General features: G+C 38.1%; 1 protein-coding gene across 2 annotated transcripts in view; it reads left to right on the forward strand.

Annotated features, from left to right (window-relative positions):
- Window positions 1-26,050, forward strand: part of clstn2 (calsyntenin 2) — a 209,173-nt gene that overhangs the window by 147,537 nt on the left and 35,586 nt on the right. For both annotated transcript variants that reach the window (XM_034703752.1, XM_034703753.1), the window contains 6 exons: window positions 1,389-1,500; window positions 1,694-1,790; window positions 10,463-10,612; window positions 14,178-14,363; window positions 16,886-17,143; window positions 19,471-19,592. In XM_034703752.1, the coding sequence (XP_034559643.1) occupies window positions 1,389-1,500; window positions 1,694-1,790; window positions 10,463-10,612; window positions 14,178-14,363; window positions 16,886-17,143; window positions 19,471-19,592 (925 nt within the window). The remainder of the gene's footprint in view (window positions 1-1,388; window positions 1,501-1,693; window positions 1,791-10,462; window positions 10,613-14,177; window positions 14,364-16,885; window positions 17,144-19,470; window positions 19,593-26,050) is intronic.

Genomic DNA, 26,050 nt, shown 5'->3' on the forward strand with positions numbered 1-26,050 from the left:
AGTTTTTTTGCACTTCTGTGTTGCTTGTATTTTTTAACACCTCCTGACTGTAACTTGTGCAAAATGAGAAATATCTCATATCATGTACACTATAATATAAGGCCTCTCTATAAGCAATTTAAGGTGTTTCCTACAAGTATATAAAACTAAACTAAAAGGTCTGAAGAAAAGTTACTTTTGACTATAACTGTATTTGTCTTTGCAGTTTATTTCTTTCGTTGAGATTTTTCTGGACGCTCAAAGTGACAGCTAAGACTTTCAGTTCTGTTCTCATGATATGTCCCCTTAATAGCCCATCAACTTTATGTGTCTCTGTATGTGTATGTGACAGTGGTGTGTGAGTAAGATTGACAGACAGACAGACCGATGTGGACAGTACCAAATCAAAGTCTATGCTGCTTCAGTCAGAGACGAGAGGGAGATGCTAAAATAAGCTGCTGCAGTCTCGCCACTAAAGGGAGAGAAATTTATCAGCTCAGGGATCTGTGATGAATTTCACCAGAGGATGATGAATGGAGCTGTGTGTGTGTGTGTTTCTCTGTCTGTGTGTGTTTCTCTGTGTGTGTGTGTGTGTATGTGTGCGTGTGTGTGTGTGTGTGACATTATCACTGCATGACATACCAAATAGGCCTCATTAAGCTAATGTCATTAATTAGCCAGATGTGCTTCTTCAGATACACCACGAGTTGTTGTCAGAGAAGGTCACCGGTGAGGAAAAACTTCATGATGCATCTAAATGATTGCTTCATTTATACACTTTAGTGCACAAATGTTATCTGATTGCTTTATTAATATCCCCAGCAGCCCCTTTCAGCAGATGTTTTTGTATTTATGTGTATCAGAGTGAGGAGGAAGGAGATATTGAAAGGAAATTATAGAGAAAATATTAATCTTGACTCACTGTCTTGTAGTCCAAGATCTTCTCTGGGTGTGCATGGGTCAAAAGCCTGTTGAAATAAAACTTTTGCAAGATATTAATGCCTAACAATTCCACAGAGAAATACCAATAGACAAGCTGTTATGTGTGGCACTTTTTTAATTGGATCTTTTCGATCCTGTTTTCATAAATGTATCTATTTTCCCTGAAGCATGTAACTATTTTTTTCACACTCCTCCCACAGCTAACTGCTGTTCTTAAGATAAACAGTGAAAAACCTAAGCTCCTAATTAATTCTAATCATCTCTAATGACTTAAAGAGATTTCTTTCTCCTCTCTTCTCTACCTTCATCCATCTCTTCTTATCCTGCAACTTAACAAATCTTTTTCTTCATCAATCATTTCCACTTCACTTTCTTGCATCCATCTTTGCTTCTTTCTACTTACTGTGTACCCTTCCTCCTTCATGTTCTCCCTGCTCCTCTTCTCCTTTACTCCTTGCTCCACACAGAGCGGTGGTTCACATCCAGGTGGATGATGTCAATGAGTTTAGCCCTGTGTTCAGGGAGATGCTGTACAAGGCATCAGTAACAGAGGGCAAGATCTACGACAGCATTTTACAGGTATAAAGATTTTATGATTAAAAATGTATAATGTATGTCATTTGAAGTCCCATTTGTAACATTTTATATTGTTAATTGAATGCTTGATCAACCATATCGAAATTTTAGTTAAACATTCTGGATCATTTAACATTTTGCTTTCTGTTAAGTGTTGTTAAACCAGTAATAAAAAAAAAATATTCGCCTGTTTAAGGTGGAAGCTTGGGACCAAGACTGTTCACCACAGTACAGCCAAATCTGCAACTATGAGATTGTGACTGCAGGGACGCCATTTGCCATAGACCGCAATGGTAAGTGTGGAGGCTTTTGTGTGTGTTTGAACATGGCTTGGCTGAGTGGACACTGGACCACAGTTATAATTGCTGATGTGATTAGGAGTGATGTACTATGAGTTTGCAAGAGAGAACCTAGAATAGCAGAGCGAGGGTCAGTTTGATTTCCTGCTAGCTTTATTCATTGACCGCTTTAATTTCATTCAATCACAGTGAAGGGCCATTATTTGTGGGACACTTATTAAAAATCTAACGCAGGACATGAGCACTTGACTTGGACTGTTTTTTTAACAGAAAATGGGAGCAAAGTATTAACAAAAAAAAACTTCAATGACTATTAAATGGAATTTTATTGGGGCGCTGTTTGTAAAGTTATGCTCACTGAAAATAACAGCAACAATTCTCCACATTTAGCTCCAAATCGTCATAAGAACGTTGTGTGACTTTTTAAAAGTCACTTTTTTTTTTAATCACATTTAGAGCAATATTTGTGATCTTCTTCACGTTTAATTTTGGTGGGAAAATATATTTAAGTTACAATCACTGTTAAATCCAAATGCTATATATATATATCTAAATTTTAAATCTTAAATCTTAATGTTAAATCTTAATATCAATGTTAAAGCTGCTGGGAGGAACTTTTGTTTTGTATCGATTCTGCCGCCCCATTGTGCACAAAGTGATACCTCTTATCTTTTGTCCTATACATGCAAAAGTAGTGTTTTCAACAAAACTCTCATCCTGATGTCTTTTAACAGTCAACATTATAAGGCAATGTGATTATTTTCCATGAAAACAGTCAAATAAAGGCTGTTTCTGAAGCGAGATGTCCATCAGCTGGTCTGATACCTACCCCCTCAGAGCAGTTTCAGGCATTAAAAATGACAACAAAGAAGGTGTCAGTGTTGTTGCTGATGATCTTGTTTGCTATTGAAGGTCATAAAGAGGCATCTGTATCATTTTCAGTCTGTTTCTCAGCCAGTTCAAAACTCCTCACAGGGCCTTTAAATGTTAAATTGAAATTTTAAATATAAATGTACAGTGCCTTGCAAAAGTATTCATACCCCTTGACATTTTCCCCATTTTGTCATGTTACAAGCACAAACTTAAATTTATTTTATTGGGATTTTGTGTGATAGACCAACACAAAGTGGCGCATAAATTTGAAGTGGACTGAAAATTATATGTGGTATGAAAGATTTTTTACTGACAAAAATCTGAAAAGTGTGGCATGCATATGTATTCAGCCCCCTTTATTCTGATACCCATAAATACAATCCAGTGCGACCAACTGCCTTCAGAATTCGTCTCATTATTAAATAGAGTCCACCTGCACTCTCAGTATGAACACAGCTGTTCTGTTGAGGCCTCAGAGGTTTGGTAGAGAACATTAGTGAACAAAAAGCATCATGAAGACTTAGGAACACATCAGACAGGTCAGGGAAAAAGTTGTGGAGAAATTTTAAGCGGGTTTAGGTTATGAAAACATATCCAAAGCTTTGAACATCTCATGAAGCACTCTTGAACATTTCAGGGGGTATAAATACTTTTGCAAGGCACTGTAAATGTTAAATATAATTGCTGATTGTTAAATCTAAATTTTAAATGTTAAATGTTGCTCTGCGATCAGAAACATTTAGCTAATATGCAAAATAAAAGCTTCTTAAAGCGATACAGACTTAGCAACAGCAACTTAGCTTGTCTGTACTGGGTCACTATTGTCTTTGAAGATTGAGAAATCTCTTTATGGCCTCCAAAACTGTCTTTTCAACATTTTTAAGGCGGGTAGTCCAGCTAGTAACCCTTAGGATTCAGTACTGACAGACTAGGGTTGGGACGTTTGTATCGCTTTATGAAGCTTTTATTTTGGTACTTCCTCTAGGCAGCAATGTAAATTAGTATGGGATGCCTTTAGTACTAAATAAACCTCGAAAAAGCTATAACCTTTTTACATAAGGATTCAATTTTTAAAGGCAGAAGCATTTAATTAGATCAGTGAGAAAACCACATTGATAGGACATTTAATTTAGCTTGCAGATGTTTAATTGAAATGACATCTTTCATTATAATTTGTCTGAGGGCAATAAAAGTAACACATCATTAGTCATGACTTTTATTTCTCTTTTGAATTCATTTTAAAGTTTTTAATCCAGGAAAGGAACAAAATCCTTGAAGCTCACAGAAATCAAATCTAAATAGAGTCATCTACTCAATGGACCTTTTGATGATTGCTTTCTCTACTGAAACAAAAGAAGACAGAAGATAGTTGTAATCACTATGAATTATCATTATGGCTCAAACTCTAAAGAAACCTCACTTCAGACAAGTAGTTAATGTAAAGCAGCCGTGCTCTCACCGCACTGAAACACAAACAGCATGGTTAATGCCCTGACGAAAGCATAAAGCTATTCTTCGGCTAAAATTTGCATATGTTCTGTGTATGGTCTGAACCAGATGATCCTTGTCTGAGCATGAACAGGCTCTACTAAAGATAGACATTAAAGAGACGATTGAACACAGAGATGAATAGTGGCAGACACTGAACGGAAACTAATATTGAGTAAAGAGATAAAATCGAGGAGGAATATTTGGCAAATCCTCACACATTTTTCATGAGCAAACTGCAGCAAAACCCTGTTGGTTTGTATGTAGTATGCGCAGTAAGTACTGCACTTGTTATTTTGTAATGTATTTTTGCATGTAGTCAGCGCACTGATTCAGTCATTTCACTACCAATGTACTCCAAACGCATTTCTGTGATTACATTAATAGAAATGTCCCAAAGAGGAACAAACAAGTATACAAAAGGGGCTTATTCCAAAGTTTACTGCAATAATGTCATCCCTGAGGTAGCTATTATTCGGTGTGCAGCTCAGATGATGCCTGCAGCCTGATCCATCGTACTCCGACTTTCTCTTTCTCAATTTTTTTGATGTGTTTATTTTGTTCGTTTGAGACTTTACCCCAGTTCTATTTGACTGGTGAAGAGTAGTAATGTTTTGTTCTGATTAAGAGCTATTCTGAGCATATCTGTCTGCCTTTAAAAAAATTCCAGCTATGGGATTTGCACTGCCTCTTCCCTGAGCTTCCACATCCACACTGTGCTGATCTGAGTGCAGCATAACCCAAACTGAAGGCAGGCTGCAGGGCTTTGTGTGCTGAATTCTGCCAATAGATCAGACAGAGAGACACACTGCTTCCTTTATCTCCCTGGGGGTAATATTTATTGTTTTGTCTCATTTCTTTTGGAGTTTAACCTCCTGATCTTTCACTCACTGTATTTCACAGCCTGACTCATTTGATTTGATTTCCTCCCGGGCACAAAAGTATTGTTTTTGAGGAACTGAAGACACAGCACATTCTTTAGATCCACTTTATGAAGCTGTTTTGAATTAGAGTGAGACACATTGTGATCGTTTAGATTGTTTGCATTGTTGCTTCAGTCCAAATGAGGTGTGTTATCACATCCCTTTTATCACATTTACTACTGACTTGTAAAAATGTTTTCATAGTATAGTCAACTTTAAATCAGCTGTTCGCAGAATTTAATTTCTTTCTCCAAACAGGGTTGAATGTTAAAGAAAACAGTTGAGCCTTAAAAGTGTGCAGAGGTGGAGTTGCTCATGAGTTTGCTATCTCTAAGGTGTAATTCATTCTCAAAGTTTTGACTCTATAAGGGATCGTTGTTACTTTAGTGACATCTTCAAACAGTCGAAAACCCAAAGCCTCTGAATTGACATAAAAAATGACAGAGACCAAATAAACAGCAGCTTTATCTCCCCTGGGTGATTTTTTTCTCCACATAGATCATTAAAAAATGAAGGTAATTCAAATTAAACAGAAACACCATTAATACATCATATAAGCATAGTTAGGGAAGTCTTTCCAATGTAAACTTCAACCTTGTGATCACAGCCTGTGAGCTCAATTCTTTTGTGCATAGTGTAAGTAGTTCTGCAGGTTTTCTTCACTGTTATCTCACCTACCAGTATAGCCTTGTCCAGTTTATTTTTGTCCTGAACAGACCCCCAAACACTAAAATCAAGTATTCAGTCTTTCAAAAAAACACAAAAAAGAGATGGCTCATCTGGCAGTTTAAGTGCCCCGCCCCATAGTCCTTGTTGCAGTGGTTGCTTGTTCCTAGCCAGGGCTCTTGGCCACATGTCTTTCCTGAGTGGTACCTCTGGCTGTGAGAAGTGAAGCCAATGCAGAAGTGTTAAAAACTGAAGTTCTATGAGTGTCCACTTGAGGCTGGCTCAGGAAGTACCAGAAACCACATATACACCAATTCAAAAAAGCCAATCTTTACAGCAGAAATAAACATGTTTACAGCCTGGTACAAAAAATGAGTTTAGTCTGAATAGCTAATTTTTCTTTCCGCACACACTCCACAAGGGTGACATTTTTCATAATGCAGAAGTTTAGAAGATGTCAAGATTCCTAGTATTGCATAATGAGAGGCACCGCTGACTTGATTGACAGGCGGGAACACAAACACAAAATCCTGAAAAGAAGAATAGAGATAATGGCAAGCCATCTGCATCTTTCATCTGTGTACATTTTCTGTTTATTTTGCATCAATAAAAGTGTGCAAGCACTTCCTTTCTTACAAAGGCAGCATTACATTTAAGAGGTTACAACCAGCCAATAATTTATTTTTTAGATTGAAAAAGTGAGAAGCATGAATCATCAAAGTTCTCAAATAGCTGACTATTTTTTACAGTATAAACACTTTTTTTTATCAAGCTTTTAGTTGTTTAAAAAGGGGCAAACCATAGATAATCCACAGCCATTACTGTTTCTGTGCTTCACACCAGCTGTGGATCAAATAGTCGCTATAGGAGACTTTTGTAAGAACTGTCTGTCTCTGACCTCAGCACCTTTCTTCCTCTGACATTTCCAGCTCAGCTCTCTTCTTTTCTTTTCTGCTGTGCTCTGAACTGATTCCCTCTGTGCTCACTGTTCCTCCTCTCCACTGGACTCCCCCTCTTTTTACCACTCTTTTCTTCCCCTTTTCTCTCCTCTTCTCTCTCTGTGACAGCCATCAAAATGACAGCCTTTCATCCAGCCGAGCCTTCAGATGCAAACTACAGAAATAGCTTTGGCTGTCCTCACAGGTCCGGAGACAGGCAGTGACGACGATGACTGACACAGAAAATATTAGACGAAATAGGAATATGACATTATTTCAAACCTATTGTTTATCTCCAGGAACATCTGTATTAAAGTCTCACTTATGAATAATGTATTTATCATCATCTTGAAAGTGTTATAGTCCTACTTTCTTTCTACTTTGGTGTTTTCCTCTATGTACAGCCTTCCCTCTGCTGCATTGCTAACAGCCAGCTGATCAGCCAGTGCAGCAGAGTGTAGAATTATTGTACCAGTACTCCTTGGATGTATTCTCTAGCACAGGGGTTCCCAACCTTTTCAGCTTGCGACCCCCAAAATATAGGTGCCAAAGACTCGCGACCCCCACTGTCCCTCAAAGTGATTTAATGTGGCTTAATTTAGCTGGTCTGCAGAAAATCATCCACCCTATATGAGCATGTGGCTGTGTTTCCTGTGCCGTTATGAATTAACCTGCTGCTACTCATGCTTTTGATAATGCACTGTTCACTAACCCTGAACTTAGGAGTCATCTGGCAAAAAGAAAGGCAGAAAATTCTTCTTCTTCTATTTTTTATTTTCAAGGTTTTATTTCAAGTTGAGCTACTATATTTGTCTATGTTTTCACTTTAGGAACCCCTGCTCTAGCAAGTCAATTTAGAACTAGTACTTTTTCAGACTGTTTATTAACTACTTGTTTCAGGTCACTATGATTGGACTGTGGTTTCTATCATCTTTTACATAATGTAAAACAAACAGTAAGCACTGGCATACTTGTGAGAGAAATACGACATACTGCGCTTTGAAGGTCAATAAATTACTGCATTTTTGGGGGTTTTATAAACTACATTTTTACAAATATTAAATAATCTTCAATAAGGTTTTGTCTTAAGAATCTAGTTCTGCTTCTATTTCTTATTCTGGATATTTAACTCAAATGTTTTGTCAGGATAGGGAAAATGAAGGAGGAGTCATGTTCAGAAAAATAAAGATTTTAATTATAAAAGAACAAAATGGTACAAACGAAACTTACTTAAATGTCTAAGTAACAAGGAAACACTGGGAAAAAGAAACACACAGAGAACACAAGGAAGACTTAAAAGATGCAACCCAGGACGGGGGAAACAGAGAAACTTAATACACAAAGTAGTTAACACAGGTGTGGAACACAGGACTCAGGTGAATCAAATCAGCCTAATTAACAAGGGAATCACACAAGTGCAGGATGTAAAGCTAAAGTGGACACACAGGGTTCAAGAACTACAAAATAAAACAGGAAACACAGACTAGACTAAGAAACACAAGAAAATACATGAGAATACAAAACGAGAACACAAGGAAGACATAGGATAACTTAAACAGAACACAAACAGTGCATGAAACACAAGGCAAAAACAAAACTAAAGATCAATTCATGACGTGTTTTCCTTCAGGAAACCTAATCGGACAGAATGACATGCTCACAGTAATTAGTACGGCAAATTTAAACTACTCTTTAAAGTTAATATCTTTATTCAAATCTAAATCAGCCTACGATCAACGTAAGAAACCCCTTAATGATCTTGTTGTGGTCCATTGTTGACTTTAACATAGCTTTGAAAAAGGAAACACCCTATTCCATCAGCCTTTAATACAGACACTAATACAACCATGTCTTTTGTTACACAGTTAGTTCCCCACAATATGCGTTCAATTAACCTCTGATAAATTCAAAATAAATCACTTTCTAAAGGCCACCTATTTATACATTTATTATATTTCAGCATTAACAGCTTTAATGATATTGTTCATATTGACTCTATTCAATGTCACATTTTCTCTATTTAAGCACTAATTGACTTTATATCACAATAACACAGCTCTCAGATGAAGAAAAAGGCATACAGCAAATAGAAAGGGATTTAAATATAGTTTGTTAACAATGTGTTGTCACTTTACTGGCATAAAGGACAGAACACTGTTGCAATGAAGAACACACAGATGCTATGGATGCAGCGCCTATTAAACTGGACTGTAATCATATCAAGGTGCAGAAAGAAATCTAGTTTATTTAGAAAACCAAGAGAAGAGATCACAGCAGTGAGGAAAAGCTAGGACAGATTATACATTAAAGACAAAAAAAAACCCTGTATGACATGACGAAGAAATATACAATATTGATGGCTCATGAAGTCTCTCAATGTGACACGATATGGGATACAGCAGTGTTTAAGGGCTGATAAATGGAGAAGGCAATGTCACAGACTCTTGACGGCGACAAGGCTGAAAAACTCAGTCAGGTGTGTCACTGATGCATCAATTCTGTTCATCCTGTTTTACTTCATCATCAGTGGAAATGGTCAGTTTAATGCGAGGAAACAGCTAAGTTAGCCCATTTGAAGACAGCTACAGAGTTAACAGTTACACTTTTTCCTCAAGGCCTTTCCCCATTAGATAGTGTTATCCCCACCTACCCCCCAGACCCCCTACCTGACCTGTGAAGCGACCTTGGGTTTCTTGAAAGGCGCAATATAAATACCAGTTATTATTATTTTTATTATTATTATTATGGATGCAGCTCAAACTGTGACTTTACTGGACTATTTTCAACAGAATAGTGTAACCATTTTTAAGTCAATAAAATTATTTTGGAAACTAATATTTGGTGGTATAGTGTAGGGTGTGTAGGTTTTCATAGCCAATGGAATCCTTGTGAATCCCGTGTCAGGGTCCTGTTCACCTTCTCACTACCACTCCGCTCATTACCACTTCCTAAAAACAATGTCTGAAAGACATAAAACTCACAAGTGGTACTGTCAATGCCTTAATGAAAAGCGCCAATACATTTTGACACAATTAGGGTATATTACATCAAAAAGGCAGATTAACAATGTTCATTAAAGTAATATAAAGTGCAGGCCTCAACACTTTTAAACATCCAATGCAAACAGCCCTTTTCCGTCTCAGGAGGAGTATTCTGTTAAGAGCTACTTGTAGCTGAAATTGAAATCAATCAAGAAAGAGAGCTATATGTGGAATTTAATCAATTTAAATGATCTACAGAGAATTAAGCAGTGGAATAACAGGGGAACAACATTATTTTTGATTGTAATAAAGTTTGATGTCAGCAAAAAATACACCCTTCCAAACATATGTCCAGAAGAAGCTGAAACATTCAGATTTTTTGTTTCATGCTTGTGATTTTGGAACATGTTTTATCAGTACTGTTTACTCTTGTGCAATGATACTGTTAGTTTTTAACCTTATCTTGTGGCTGTACTCCATAAAAAGACACAGGTCTCTCACATCTCCTCTATCACACATCTTTCCCAGGCTGTTACCCGGGTGACATGGGAATATAATACATCATTAACATTTCACACTGACTGTTCAAAGAAGGACTCAGATATTCCAACCCAACGTAATACTTTTTTACTGAAAGGCTTAAATAAGCACATAGAGTCACTTGTGTTTTCAAGGTGTTAGGTTCCCTAATTGAAAGTCAGTCTCCGTTTTGCACTGTGAAAAGGGTTTCTTTCTTTCTTTGGTATTGTTAAATAAGCACAAGACCTTATAATTCACTGTTCCTTTGTGTCCTTTAGGTAACATCAGAAACACAGAGCGGCTGAGCTATGACAAGCAGCAGAGCTACAAGATCATGGTGACGGCCTTTGACTGCGGTCAGAAGAGGGCAAAGGAGGATGTGGCAGTGCATATTGATGTCAAGCCTGTGTGCAAACCCGGGTGGCAAGGTCAGAGATTAAAAAACAACAACCACAGGAATACTTTCAAATGCTTCAATGTACAGTGTAGCAAATGAAAGACATGTACTTATTGCTATGCTGTTATGGAGTGCCCTGACATGATATTTAAACATACTACAATGTAAAACAGTACCATCAAAATTGGAGCAGGTGGTGCAGTGCAACTTTTGTGCACACGCTTTACCTCGAGGGAATTTTGTCTCGTTTTAGAATGAGCGTCTCTTGAGGAAATCAGAAGACCTGTCAAAAACCTCCAGAGGGAAAGTAGACTATTTTTTTCCTGCCTTTAACATGCTATAGCAGCTTGGCGTTCGAGCGGGCCCGTCTCCCCTGCTGCTTTACCTGTCAGTGCTGACAGCATCTTAGGAGTCAAGCTCACACAGGAATGAAAGAGGAAGACGTAGAGAGACAAGAGGGGAAGGAAGACAGAAATAAAGAGGGAGACAGACTAGGCAGGAAACTCAAAGGAGGAAAGAGAGAAACCAAGTTACAGTAAAGGAGAGAGTTCATAAGTACAGTGATTAAAAACATCATGTAAGTGGTTCTATTATAAAAACCCATATCTACTGTAAAGCTGTGGCTTTTTTAGTTTGAAAACCTCAGACAGTCAGTAGACATAAAAACAAAGTGATCTATCATTGTTCAGTTTCAAAATGTACTGTGTCAACTTATTTCCCATGTTCTTCAAACAGATGTTATGGTTGTTGTTGTTTTTTACCCATGTCTTTCATTTATCATCACCTAGGCCCATATGTACCCCAATGTTTACAAAAAGCTATTCCATTACTATACTATTATTATTATTTGTTGGTTGTGGTAATTCCTAATAATTTTCTATGGTTTGTTATTTCCTAAAAGACAAATAAGCTAGTTGTTCCAAACTTGCTAGTCAGTTTTTCTGCTCTTCCTATTTTTGTTTAACTCAGCAAAAATGAAAATAAATGGGAGCCTATAATTTCACTGTACTTCTCGAAAAAGTCTATTTGAGTTTGTGATGTTAAAAATGACATACTCATTATGACTACAAATGTTGTTAATACCCTGGAGCACTGTAAATGTTGCCTACTACCTTGCTGTCTAGCACCCTACACTAGCTAGCAGGTTCTTATACAATGCTAGTTTGCCCTTTTGATATATCTGCCTATCTTTTTGCTGTTCCTCTTCTTTTTTCTTTTTTTTTAACCTAGAATGATAAAAAAAAATGTTGTCATTCACAGTGTATTTATGCAAAACAAAATAGCTTACATTGCTAATGCTAGCCTACAAGATGGAGTCTCCTTACTACCAAGAATGACTGGTGCACATCAGTGAGTCCAATACAAGACATATCTAGGGTCACTAAAGTCATAATCTGCAGGTTATCACTTTATGGTTGATATGTCTAAAACATGAAGATGATCAACATAATGTTCACCACTTCAAATTGAGAGACAAAATAAGGAATATATTTATATATAATACTGTAGATCATACTATTGATTTGAAAATGTAAGACAAGAGCTGTACTTTCCATGTATTTGGTTTAAATATAAATGATGATTTAATTGATGTTTTAGGCTACTATAAAGCTACCTGCTACCTTAAATGGTGTATAACCTGCTCCATGTTCAAGATCGTTTAGCTGGAAATAGTGTACGGACAAGATCCTTAAGAGAGGAAGGAGCACATACTGAAAACGATGTGAATGCCAGTTGTTTGGGGTTTGGGGACACTCAGAAGGGAAATGTCAGTGCACGTCACAGAGGGCAGGAAGTGCAGAGAGAGACAGAGTCAGCACAGCTTGGAGACAGTCTGAAATGGCATGAGAAGTTTATGTAAATGTCATCTTTACGTAGTGTAGTATAGCTCTGAAGGGCCAGTGATTTCAGCAGAGAAGATCTACAAACTGAAGGACTTGGAAAACAGATGTATTTCTACAGGGAAAATGGACTGATTTAAAGAACAATAACACCATTTACCAGCTGGATTTTCTTCCTACTCACAGTGAATGAGCATCATTTTGAGATCGCTGTGATATCCCTGCTTTATTCACTTGCTGCGTTTGAGTCACAAAAACACACAATTGCTTTCAAAACCTTGCAAACATCCTCATCAATGTTACATAATTCCTTGAGATTTGGCTCATAAAAGAGGCCTTGCTTCATAATCCTGCTGTAAAACCATTAACACACAGTAGCGTGAATCCATGAATAAAACAAAACGCAGTGATGCATTCAACAGCAAGTCTTTTGTAACCTTATTTATCTTCTCCGGATAAAGGTCAACAGTGTTCCTGCTGCTCTTTTTGAAGAAGGCCTCCTGGCATAAAAATAGGCTAAATACGTTCTGCTCCACCTCACCTCTCTCTCTCTTCCTCGCCCACCTGATCACACTCTGTTTCTCTCTCTGAGAAGGTTTGTCTCAGTTGTCTTACCACATTCCGTTGGCTTGGCAAGAGATGCCAGGGGTCCCCCCACCCACACAGACACACACACGCATGCACGCACACGCACACACACACAAACAAACATCTTTCTCATGAATCTCTTTTCACCTCTGTGATATTCAGAGATTCTTGTACATTGAGGATACCTGGGTAATGAAAATAAAGCACCTGGCAAAAGTGCTGACAATAACAAACAGACTTTAATACCCAAGACACTTTGTTACTTTTTCCTCCCAGTCTTCCTTTGAGCTGATATCAGGTAATTCCACTAAGATAACACCATCGTTTTCACTTTCTTTGAAGATCCGCACACTCATTTTGAAGCTAACAGTGTTTCCTAAATGTGTCAAATGCTGTCATGCTTTAAAAGTAGAAAAAAACGACCACAAGCTTAGTGAGAAAATAAGATGAGATAAAATAATGAAGATAAGCTTGAACTTTATTATTTTTTAAGGAAAATCAAGGGCCAGATTGGCCAAAATCACAGTATAGATTTGCACAACAGAGCCTCAAATATGAGTAAGACAGAAAACAAAAAGGTGTTTTTTGGTAAAATGCAAAGAAACTCACTTATAAAGCAGCATTAGAAGTAAGTAAAAGTTTAAGACATAAAAATAAGTTGTGGTAGTAGCATAAAACTAGTTTTGGCAGTAATAATGAAAGTAATAACAAATTTATTTTGCAACAGATAAAAAATATGAAGATAAAAACTGACAACAAACATAATTAAAGGTGGTAATGATAGAAAAGTAAATATGTGCAGGTCCTGCATAAAGCAAAGCTGAATGACATTTTATGACATTTACATAATTGACTTAATGAAAACATCTCTTTTTTTTTTTTGCTTCATTTGATTCTCTAAAGAAACAGAACTCTTACAAGACTTTAAAATAAAAGTCCAATTCTTGACCGTTTCCAAAATGTACCCTCTCCAGGGAATATTTTAAACAAATCTGGCTCCATTCATCATCACATAGAGGTTGATCTTGAAGGAGTATACAGCGAACATAGCGGCTAGACAAGATCAATATGAAAACAGTTATATGGTTCACAGTGTGAGTGCAAGAGGACTTTTAAAAAAGTAAGTTCTCTAGACCAGAGATAACTGAAATAATCTTACCCTCAAAGGTTGGAACAAGCGGGTGGATTATGAGCCAGGGACTGGAAGCAAGCAGCTGTTTCCCAAGATGCACTTGGAGACATGTGGAGGTCCCCTGTCTGGCGTGAAGGCGATGGTGGAGCTGCAGACCAATCACATTGGGAAGGGCTGCGACCGAGAAACATACTCTGAGAAGTCTCTGCAAAAACTCTGTGGTAAGAAGAAGAATGTATATGGGAAAAATGTATTATATAAAGTACAAGAGGAGAGAAAGTAACTGCTGGTATAAAAGAGTGTGGTGCTATTATATGAGGGAGTAAAGGGTGGTAATAATCATGAGCGACGAGGAAAATTTTAATTCAAAGCAGAAATTACCTCTTGACATCTTTGCTTCTGCCGTCTATTAATATGCTAGTTTTCATGCAATTTTAATCTTGGAGACTATTCTGAAACATACTCCTTTAATTAAATTTCCAAACGCTACTCCAACCTGTGACATGTGTTCATTATTTCCTTCTATTTATACAGCAGGTACATGGCTCCTCATCGTTATATACCATGTACACTTGTTATTTTATGAAGATTGGGTCTACAACTGTGAATAAATGTGCTATATATTCATTTATTATTTTATTTATTTGGATCCCCATTAGCCACTACCATGATAGCAACTACTCTTCCTGGGATTCACACGTATAAATAATTCAAATTTCTTATCAAAAATATTCTCTTGCCTTTACGTGATAAAAATATAAAACATATAGAGAACATATAACACAAGGATGTCTAAGATTTGAAGGAAGAAGGAAAAGAAAATTTTACATCTGTAACACTATCATTAATAATGTAGTTTAAAGGGGAATACTGATTATATAATAAACTCCTTTGTTATGAATAACTTACCAAACTCCAAACCTTTCATATAAAGTATGTTTTCAAATGTTCTTTCAAACATATCATGTGATAGAAAATTCTAGAGAACAGGACCCCAATTCTCAGAGATCTGTTTGCTATGTGTTTAAAGACCAGGTTAAGGACCAGAATTGACTGATGTCGGATTTTTGAGGCTGATATTGTGACCAAATTTAGACAAGCAATCTATAGCCCTTTCTGAATTGCAATTCTGCAACACCACTGTATTAATCAATCAATCAATCTTTATTTGTAAAGCGCCAAATCACAAAAAACGTTATCTCAAGATGCTTTGACAAACATAGCAGGTCTAGACAGTACTCTATGTTAAATTATTAACAAAGACCCAACATCATGACAGGATGATAGTGATGAGACAGATAGTAGTAGTAATACTAGTAGTAGTTGTTGCCGCTGGAGTCTGGCACGTCCGTAGCAGCTTGAGTCTGGAGCGTCCACAGCAGGAGGACGTCTACGGTAGCGACTCAGAGGAACCTACGAGACAATGGAGCTCAGGGACTCCAGAAAGGTCTATGGTTAGTAACTTTAATGGGACAGGGAAAGTTAAAGTAAGTGGTGGGGGTGTGGGGGGAGAGGGGTGAGATAGGATCCCAGTGTGTCAGTGTGCCAGTTCCCCTGGCAGTCTAAGCCTATAGCAGCATAACTAGGAGCTGGTCCAAGCCTGAGCTAGCTCTAACTATAAGCTTTATCAAAAAGGAAAGTTTTAAGCCTAACCTTAAAATTAGAGAGGGCATCTGCCTCCCGGACCCTGGCTGGTAGATGATTCCAAAGGAGAGGGGTCTGATAACTGAAGGTTCAAACTCCCATACTAATGTTAGGGACTTTAGGTAGGACGAGCAGGCCTGCATGCTGGGAGCATAGCATTCTAGTGGGGTTTGTTTGTTTGTTTTTATGATGTTTTAATGATGAATGTTTTTATTATCTGTAAGGTGACCTTGGGTGATTTGAAAGGCGCCCAAAATAAAATTTATTATTATTATTATTATTATTATTATTATTATTATTATTAATAATAATAATAATAATAATAATAATAATAATAATAATAATAATAAGGCACTATGAGCTCTTTATGAAACAAAGATGCCTGACCATTAAGAACTAGATTTTATGGGGAGCCAGTGTAGACGGTCTAACACTGGCTAAGTGGTCTAAGCTTAGGCCTCATCATGCCTTTGCATTTTTATGTTAACCCTGCATCGGCAAAGTAGTTGTGTCCCTGTGTGTGCTTTTACAGTTTGTTATCACATTGCATAAGGATGAGAGGCATAATGTGTAAACACAGTGGGAGCATTGTGTGCACAGCCAGATATGCACACACACTCATGCCTGTACTGCAGCAAGACGGCTTAGTCCTTCCATGCCTCTGCAACATTTACACTGAAGATGAGATGTTAAAGGCATGAAAATATTCTGCCTTGAAGTGGTTGGGTAAAAGAGGCTAGTGAATACCAATATGGCTACCAATTTTCAGACTTTTGAGTCTGAAATTAATTAAACATTTTATGTGTTTTGCATCAATGTTAAACAAATATGTTGCCCAAATGAACCCAGAGGGATGCTCTCGTTAAAAAGTATCTTTGTAAAAAAGTTTGGAAATGTATCTCCCATTACTCAGGTCTTGTTAATATCACAAGACACATTTCTTGTGTATATATTTCAGCAAAGCAAAAGTAACATTTCTGAACTTGCACTGATTCACAGAGTGCTATTTGTTGTTATTTGGTACAAAATAAGTTGTTTTTCTCAAGGTTCTCTCCTCAGTTGCCTTGACAGCGTTGTGTTTTCTGATTGACACATCCAGGTGCAGCATCCGGCAGCACTGACCTCCTTCCTGCCCCCAGCCCGTCCACAAACTGGACGGCGTCCCTGCTGACTGACAGCGGCCGTGAGAGCGACCTCATCTACCGCTTCGACGGGCGTCAGGCTGCCAATGTCCCTGATCACGTGGTACCCCAAAACCTGACAGACCAGTTCACCATTGCAACGTGGATGAAACACGGACCTAGTCCAGGAGTCAGAGCAGAGAAGGAAACTTTACTGTGTAACTCTGACAAGACAGGTAAGCAAGCAGTTCCTGACATACTTACCCTTATAGTTGAGTTTTTATTTTCCCTGTCGTACACATTGGCAACATTTCTTGCTCATTTTAGGATGAAGACAGAATCGCACAAACCGGAAAATAAACACCATTCTTACCCTTACCCTTACCTTCCACTTTCCTACGGGTCTTTTTCTGAAATACACAATAGAAAGGCGATATTTCTTAACAATGCTTTTTAAAGTAAGTCAGGAAAACAACTACAAAAACAAATAATCACCCAAAAAGTGTCCTCTGGAAACCTACTGTAGACATTACATGATCAAAACATCATTTTCTTGATGATCTTGATGCAGTCTTCTGAACTGCATAATTAAGGAAGCCATCTGCACACTGCACTCTCACAATGCTCTCACAGATGGCTTATTAGCTCAGAAAATGAGTTGCCTGATCTTGTTGTGCAAAACTACATAGTATTCTGTGCTGGACCATCAAAATCTTATCTTTTTTTTTTTCACTTCAAACTTCTTGCTTGAGGATGTAAATGGCACCAGAAGGTCTCAGTGTGAGGGCCAGATCAACAGCACTGTCTAATGTGTTGTATTCCTTCATTTCTCTCCTGGGTGAGCCTGGAACAGAAAGGATGGCAGATATAACACATGTGCTATCATAAGGATTACTAAAGACTTCATGTTGAAAGCATCATGCTAGAATAATAACCAAATTATAATTAATCCCCAATTTATTTTCACCATAACAGGGGTTGACATTAAACTAAATTTACCACTGGCCTGGATCGCTGGCCCAACTGGTGTAACCACCGGTTCAGGAACATTACTTTTGAGTCATAAAATAACAGTATTTACTACCTTACTCTGACTGACGGGTCAAAATTATCAGAGAAGTACTCTTATTATGCACTTTGCCTATTATTGGCAGCAGGTTAATGTAATGGTTGGGTAAACTGTTAGCACTAAAAAAAGGTCAAAAGTACGCAATGAAAACTGAAAACAGAAAAGGGAACGGAGCTGCTGCAACGAGCGGCCACATGTGGCACCGGAAACAGTTCATGCTACTGATAGTAAGTTATACTGTTGACTGAGTTAGCAGATCTCCTGATTTATGTAGCAAACAAACACATTACTAACAGGAAGTAACAAGTCATTCCTACAATACCCAAGCAAAACTGAACTTTCTCTCCCTCGACTCTTCTGATGATGTTCTTTTCCTCATGTGCTGACTTTTGCCCGACTTTCTGGCAGAGAACCAGAGGTTTTAAAAACATACTAGTTTGAGAGAGAACCTGAGCTACTGTTGGTGTCTGAGTGTACCTCTCGGGTGGAGAGAGAATGCTCGTGGGAAGGACAGCAGTGAAGCTGTTGCCGGCGGCTCCTCTCAATTATGACACTTGCGCATGCAGGTACTTATGAAACTTTGATGCTGTAGCAGTAATTACAAATAAGACAAGAATCGCTGATAAAACCACGGTATCACAGGAAAATGGTATGAATGATCTCACAGGAAAAATGATCTCTTAAGGTAGTATTTTTACTGGGAGTGGGACAGTTAAGATACTGAAGAAACAGACTTTTTTACTTTTTCCACAGTAAAAATTCACAGCGAGAGCTACATTTTTCGGTTATTAGAAACAATGAGGAGATTTGTATTAAGAATTCGACTTTGCATGTACAGGACAAGATCATCAAGTATATGAGGTATCACGTTATCAACGAGGTGCACCAAAATTGACACAAACAGAAAGTTCCTCACAGGAGCTTTAAGAATTCATATTAAACAATGCTTTTCTCCTGCTTTTTTAATTTATAACTTGTAAGTATGAAATGATAAACACTGCTGTTGCCATTTCAACCTCTGTGCACTAGAAAATCCATCTGTAAAAATACAAAAAAAAGTATTTTAAAGGTTCATCATTACATTTTTAAGGCATTTATAGAAGAGAGTCTGTTGCTCAAACCACACCTCATTCAAGCTCAAGTTTATTTATCAAAGCAGAGCAAGGAGGACTGGCCTCTCACTGCCTTCTTATTTAGACATCAGTCAATAATTAAAAAGACAGACATAATGCTAGCATGCACTCTGTGACTCACTGATCTTTTTCTGTTGCACTGACAACTGTGTTCTGACAAGGAATCGTCATATAAATTCACCGAAATAATTTTCACACAGCCGTGCAATATGACAATGTTTGGACAGGTCCTGAATGGTTACTTACAAAAATCCACAGCAGTCAGTCTGTGACTTTGTTGTCCACCAAATGGACAGCAACGTCTTGTTAACTGATACACTGTGTAATTAAAAAAATGTGTGTCTTTGTGTTCTTGTTGCAGAAATGAACCGCCACCATTACTCTCTGTATGTTCATAACTGCCGCCTGGTGTTTCTGCTCAGGAGAGATTTCACTCAGGTTGACGCTTTCAGACCTGCAGAGTTCCACTGGAAACTGGAGCAGGTAGGGAGTGTGTTTGTCTTTATATGTGTTGTGTATGTGTACCAGCATTGATTTGGGGTGATTTTCTACAGCAGGTGAAGGGCTATCATTATTTGTGCAGGGAGGGGAGAGGCTCTCCATTCTAATTACCAGAGGCTCTCCATCGCTTTCTTTCTGCTCACTGTAGGCGATAAGAGGACTGAAGACCCACACACACACACACACACACACACACACACACACACACACACACACACACACACACACACACGCACACACACACACACACACACACACACACACACACACACACACACACACACACACACACACACACACACGCAAATCCCAAAGTGGGAAGTCTGTTTAGTTATGGGTAAAAGCTCACCTGGCAGCAGATCTCTATTATCTGTCATGCTTACTGAGAGTTGTTGAACTAATTTGCACTGAAGCTCAGTGTTTCATTCCTGCGGAAAGCCTCTGAAAGAGAATATTTACTCAGGTAGAGACATGCATATAATAAGAATTCTTACAGGATGTGACAAAGTGCTTTTCCCACAGTAATCATCCTGAGATGTATCCTGGGCCCGGGAAGTGTTTTACCGATGTGATACAGTGGTACAGCATAGATATCATTTTTACTAATTGCCAACTGGGTTATTGTTGACTTGCATTTTTAAAAGCATTTCTATAAATAAGAGAAAGAAGGAGAACTGACCCTGAGCATGTCACTGTGGCACAAATGGCACTGACATATTGCCAGTTCAAGGCGGGATATTTATGCCCCTGTTACTTCTTGTCAGCGAGAAGTAACGCACTGAGATGTAATGGTGGGGCAAAGTCGTTCTACCTCTATCCTCCCTTGGAGGTAGGAGCAGAGGGAGAACAGAGGGAGGAAGGTGGCAATGTACAGCACTGGAGCCAGCATGGCAGAATAGCGCTGTACATTGCCACCTTCTTCCTGTGTGTGAACATATATGCTGCGCTCCCACTTTACCATTCACACTTCCGCTACACCATAATGCATTGTGAAATCACATGCTGGGACACCTCTATAATGTTGTTTCCGGGTGCAATGTGTTAGTACAAAGATGTTGTGACGTAACTTTGTTCTGGCACTGTTGCAGAATTGCAATCTGTAAGCGGCTAATAGATAACAATGTGACAGCTAAGGATCAGATCAAGTCATGCTGGATTCAGATGGGGGCACAGTTGTGAATGAGATTAGCAGCTACATCTCCACTCTGCGCTGTGTGCTCTCATCCTGACAGCACAAAATTCTATCTACATATTTTAGAGAGGGGAAGAGAGACATATATACAGAGGGGAAGTGCTAACCATTTTAATATGGAGTCGATTCACGACAGATGTGACACAAATGTCACAGTTTACACAGCTTACTTCCTGGAGCAAGCTAGCAAAAAGAAACTGCTTGAGATATAAAAAAAAAAGAAAGAAAAGAAAATCCACTAAGTCGTGCGCATAAATCCTTGAAGTCAAAACTGTTTTTATGATAAAACAAAAAACTCCGTTTGCATGGGAAGCCCTCTTTCCAGAGACCATCCCCTGCTCACTTATAATGGATGGTGAATGTAAGTACAATCTAATCTTTGACCCTTGGGACACAGCACATATTCATCTCAGACTGAAATTATTAGAAAATGCATCATAATAACAGCAAGCTCTCTGAAATTTGTGCTCTCTAAGCAGATTATCAGAGATTTGTTTCGGGGTCTTTTCGTGTGAGCATATATCATCATGTGTGTTTCTTCTGAAAACTACTTTTCCTCTTATTCACTTTTTTTTCCAGTGTAAATGAAACAACTTTCTTGTGCATAGTTACCACTTGGGTCAGGGCTGGTAACAAGGAGGGAGGCCATACTTATTTAACTGAAATAATCAAAGAAATATCAAATAATGTATGTCGTATATCAGTATAAGAAGAATGAGTTGTGCCTGAAATGTGTGGATGTGTGATGGTGGTGCTGCATGTGGCAAATCAAACAAAGAAAGGAAGGAGCTGCAGGCCAAGCTGAGAGAGAGGTGGAGTGTGTTAATCTACGAGCCAGGTGGCTGTTTGTTCTAGGTCAAAGTGAGATTGAAAAGTTTTTCTTGGTCTAGTGTTCTTATCTCACGAGGCTCGCAGGGACAGATGTGACAAAGAGAAGGGGCAGCCAAGTCACAGAGTGCTGAGTTTTTTTACACCTCAAAAACTCAGCTTGAATTCAGTCTTGCTTCTATTCAGTCTCTTCTTATCTTTCTCTCTTTCTATATACCCCTCACAAATACAGTTTAAACTGTAGAATTTATGTAACCTTGATGTAAATATATTTCCCTCAGTCTTCTTTTTTATTTAACCACAGTTGTTACTGTATGCATGTTATTTTATGAAATCTTGCTATCTTTCATTCTTCTTTTAACTTACTAAGAGCCTAACTAGGGACAGGAGTTGGAAATTAGCCATAATCTCTATATGGGGAGCATCAAAAATTACTACAGCAGTTTGTAACAGGCAGAAGTTGTACTATGTCGTTTTCATTGTCCCTATCAAATAAACCATATAGATAAAATAAAAAGAAAGAGTGATGCAGTTTGCTAGTTGAATCTTGAAGAAGCATGGAGAAAACTTCACTCACCTTATCCAGAGACCTGCGTTAAATATAGATTGAAACTGGTCTGAAGCTTATCGAGAGAAAGAACATCATACTTAACACAAATGGACAACTAAGGGGCGCTGGTGGCCTAGCGGTCCTCGTTGCAGAGGTCGCCGGTTCAATTCCCAGATGCGACCATTTGCTGCATGTCTTCCCCCATTCTACTCCCCACATTTCCTGTCTCTCTACAGCTGTCCTATCAATAAAGTCAAAAATGCTCAAAAATATAAAAAAACAAAACAAATGGACAACTAAAAGAGAAGAAAATAGTTGTGATATGTATAGCCTCTGATTTTTAGAGCCAATTGATGCATTAATGCATTACCTTGTCTTAACATGCCTTACATATATATAGTATATCTGTGTTTGGAATGAATTTCTTGAATTTCAAAAGAATATTCTTATAAAAAATCAAGCCATGCTATCAGAGATGAAAATAGGGGTACATTATTGGTCCTGATTGAAGGATTTGTTATGTATCCCAGATGCTTGGTAAATGTGTCTTGTGTCTGGGTTGCATTATTGATTAAAGACCTTTAACGAAGGTTTCTCCAACTTGTTTTACGATTGATTCCTGTCTGTGTGTTGGATGTAAAGTGGTGGAAACCAATGTTCTTTGAATCTGAACTACTGACTCCAAAACCTAATGTGGGCCTTGAATTGTATTCTGTAGTATTTAATTTCAAATTGAGGCAAAAAAAATGATGTATCTGAAAACAGCTGCAATTTTGTGTAAATACAATAATATATTCAGATAATTTTGGTCTGCACCATTTCTAAAGATACAAACAAATAGACCTGTAAACAAATCACAAACTGTGTACTTAAAGGTGTTGGGTAATTTATACTCAGGGTTGTTAACACCACATTATGGAGTGACATTGGAGTGACATTTCAAACATGATTTACCTATTAAATGTACAATATACTCAAACAGTCTTTCTCCTGCTTTGGTCAGTGGAATGAGTAAGCGATAATACATTGTGAACAGCTGTGTCTTAGCTTCTTTTGCCCATAGCACTGGTGCTATAGAGTTTGATAGTCTTGTAACCTGCAGCACGACATACAAAACATCTGTTTCATCTCCAAAACCAACTAGCGCTAATATTTTCTGGAGCCTCCTTGAACCAGCTATGAAATAGTTGTTGCTTTTCTGCAATGAACACTAGCCAAGAGAAATCACTTTGACACTCTGTGTTGTATTTGTATATTTTCCCTTTTTCTTTGTCCTAAATTTCATTCACCAATGTTTCCTCAGTGTCACTTTGAGTATTTAGGTCCCATGTCTTCCTCCTTGTGGGACCATTTGGGTCAATTTATGTTCAGTTACTGGAAAGCAGTTGATCGTTTTTCAATGTAAAGAGTCCCTGGGACCCACTGATAGTGATTTGAGTGGATCCCTGGGGAATGAATGGATCCCCAATAAAAGTTTGGTTTCTTGAGAAGCTGTAGAGTTTAAATATATATTCATATCTATAATTAAGACATATATAATTGCATTGCCAAAATTGACCTGTAATTAAAGGAAAATATAATATTATTTTAGGATGATTGCAAATGTTTTATGTTTTTCTTCAGTGGCATTTTTAAAGAGTTTTCTTTGACTGCTTACTGGAGAAGTAACAGGGTGTGGGTAGACACCATCTGAGCATAAGTATAGCATGCACAGGTGTATGTACTATTTTTAAAGACATTTTACATATGTATAAAGATAAAGATGACAAATAATCTGTACATCAATTTTGGGGGAAAACACAGTTGCCACAAAAAAAAGCATTCTTTAGAGCCAACACTGTTTTATATCTGATTGTTCTCTAACTGTTTCCAACCTAGTAAACCAAAATACAGCATGATAAAGATGAATAATTTTCACTCCTGCCTCCTTAAAAAAGCCAGACACTGTTTGATGTTTCTATTTTGAGGTTGCATAAAATATACAGAGGAGGAATACTGTGTTAGAGTTTCTAACTGTTCACTAAAAAAAGAAAATGAAAAGCAGGAAGTGTGCTACCATATTTAGATTATTTTCCATTTCTGCAGATATCACTAACAAGCTAACTGCGGCTTATGCTAGCGGGTTAAACATGAATCGATGATAGCCTCTCTACATTCACATTCACTAACCTATAATAAAAACGACTCATGGTGGGTGACATGACATTATTTGCTGTGCTGTTCACAATAAATTGCTCTGCTTGTAATGCATGTATTTGAGATAGGCCATTGATTGATGTAACACACTCAGACACACACACAAAAAAAAAACTGACAAAAAACAGACATCAAAGTGTCTCTGTCTCTCATTGCACAGGTTCAATAAGATAAAATATTTTGCAGCACAGAGCAATTTTATTGTAGCACGTGACATATATGTCTCACTTTACAGCTTTGAGGTGGTTATGCAAATTTGAATACTGAAAAGGTGAGCAGGACCCTGATACCTTTGATATTAGAACGATAAGAAGTGATATAATGATTGACAGCTCTGTTTAAAAATCCGGGCTCTTTAATAAAATGGAGATTATTTTATTTGGCCAACAAAACCTATTAGATGGCTATGATAGCGCCATTGGCACCCTTAAGCCTTACTGTCATCCTTTTGCAAGAAACCTTGGTTTTATTCTGGACAGTGACTTTAAGTTTGACAAGCAGATAAGCTCTATTGTCAAAACGAGCTTCTTTCAGCTAAGACTATTAGCAAAAGTAAAGGCTTATCTTGCCAGAAACGATTTCGAGCAAGTTATTCACACCTTTGTTACATCACGCTTAGACTATTGTAACTCTTTGTTTGTTGGTCTCGACCAGTCAGCATTGCACCGTCTACAGGTAGTCCAAAATGCAGCCACCCGCCTGCTGACTGGTAAGAAACGGCGGGATCACATCAGTCCTGTGCTTGCATCTTTGCACTGGTGGCCTATTAACTTTAGGATCCAGTTCAAAGTTTTATGAATTGTTTTTAAGTGTTTAAATGGTCTGGCACTGTCTTATTTATCAGACCTTGTACAGCCTCACAGTACTTCCAGAGCACTTAGGTCATCAAACCAGCTGCTCCTGGCAGTACCTCGGTCCAGACTCTCTACTCGTGGGGACAGAGCCTTGTCAGTGGCGGCCCAAAGCTGTGGAACAGCCTACCTTTCCAGGTTAGAGCTGCACAGTCTGTTGAGCACTTTAAAACACTACTGAAAACCCATCTTTTCTCCTTGGCGTTCAGTCCCAGCTAATGAGGCATGCTGTCAATGGTTTCCACACATTTCTTTCTCCATCTTCTAACCTGTTCTAAACTGTGTTGCTAATCATTTGAAACATATTAATACTTTTTGTGTATATCTGGTAATCACTTATCTTAGTCTAGGAGCTGCTACAGAGCTGTGATGTGAATAATGAGTACAAGCTCACAGAGCAGTACAAACTGTTGATAAAGGAGTACTGTGGATTGAGGCCAGAAGGAGAGGAGGTGACTATAGGGTGTCAAAGCTGCTTCTTACTGTCCTTGTTCCTCCGGCACTTAGAAAGAACACTCACTGGCTTCCGCAGCAACTCCATTTAGCTCTATTGATTTTGCAATTCTCAACCAGAGAGAGGAGGGGCAGAGGGAGGGGGGGGAGAAAGCTGGCAGAAAGAGAGAGAGAGAGAGTGAGGGGGAAAGAGGCTTTCATTTTGCACGTCAATGGATCACACTAAAGGAATGCCACATCTTACAGAAAGCTGTGCACACATCTGGAAAGGCTGACTTATTTGAGTGTTGATGGACAAACACACAGAATACATATTTACCTTCCTCTATTTCAGCATTGGTAAGAGACTAGATGATGGATCACTCCTTTG

Source organism: Notolabrus celidotus, chromosome 15 (assembly GCF_009762535.1).
Source record: "Notolabrus celidotus isolate fNotCel1 chromosome 15, fNotCel1.pri, whole genome shotgun sequence".
Taxonomy (NCBI): Eukaryota; Metazoa; Chordata; class Actinopteri; order Labriformes; family Labridae; genus Notolabrus; species Notolabrus celidotus.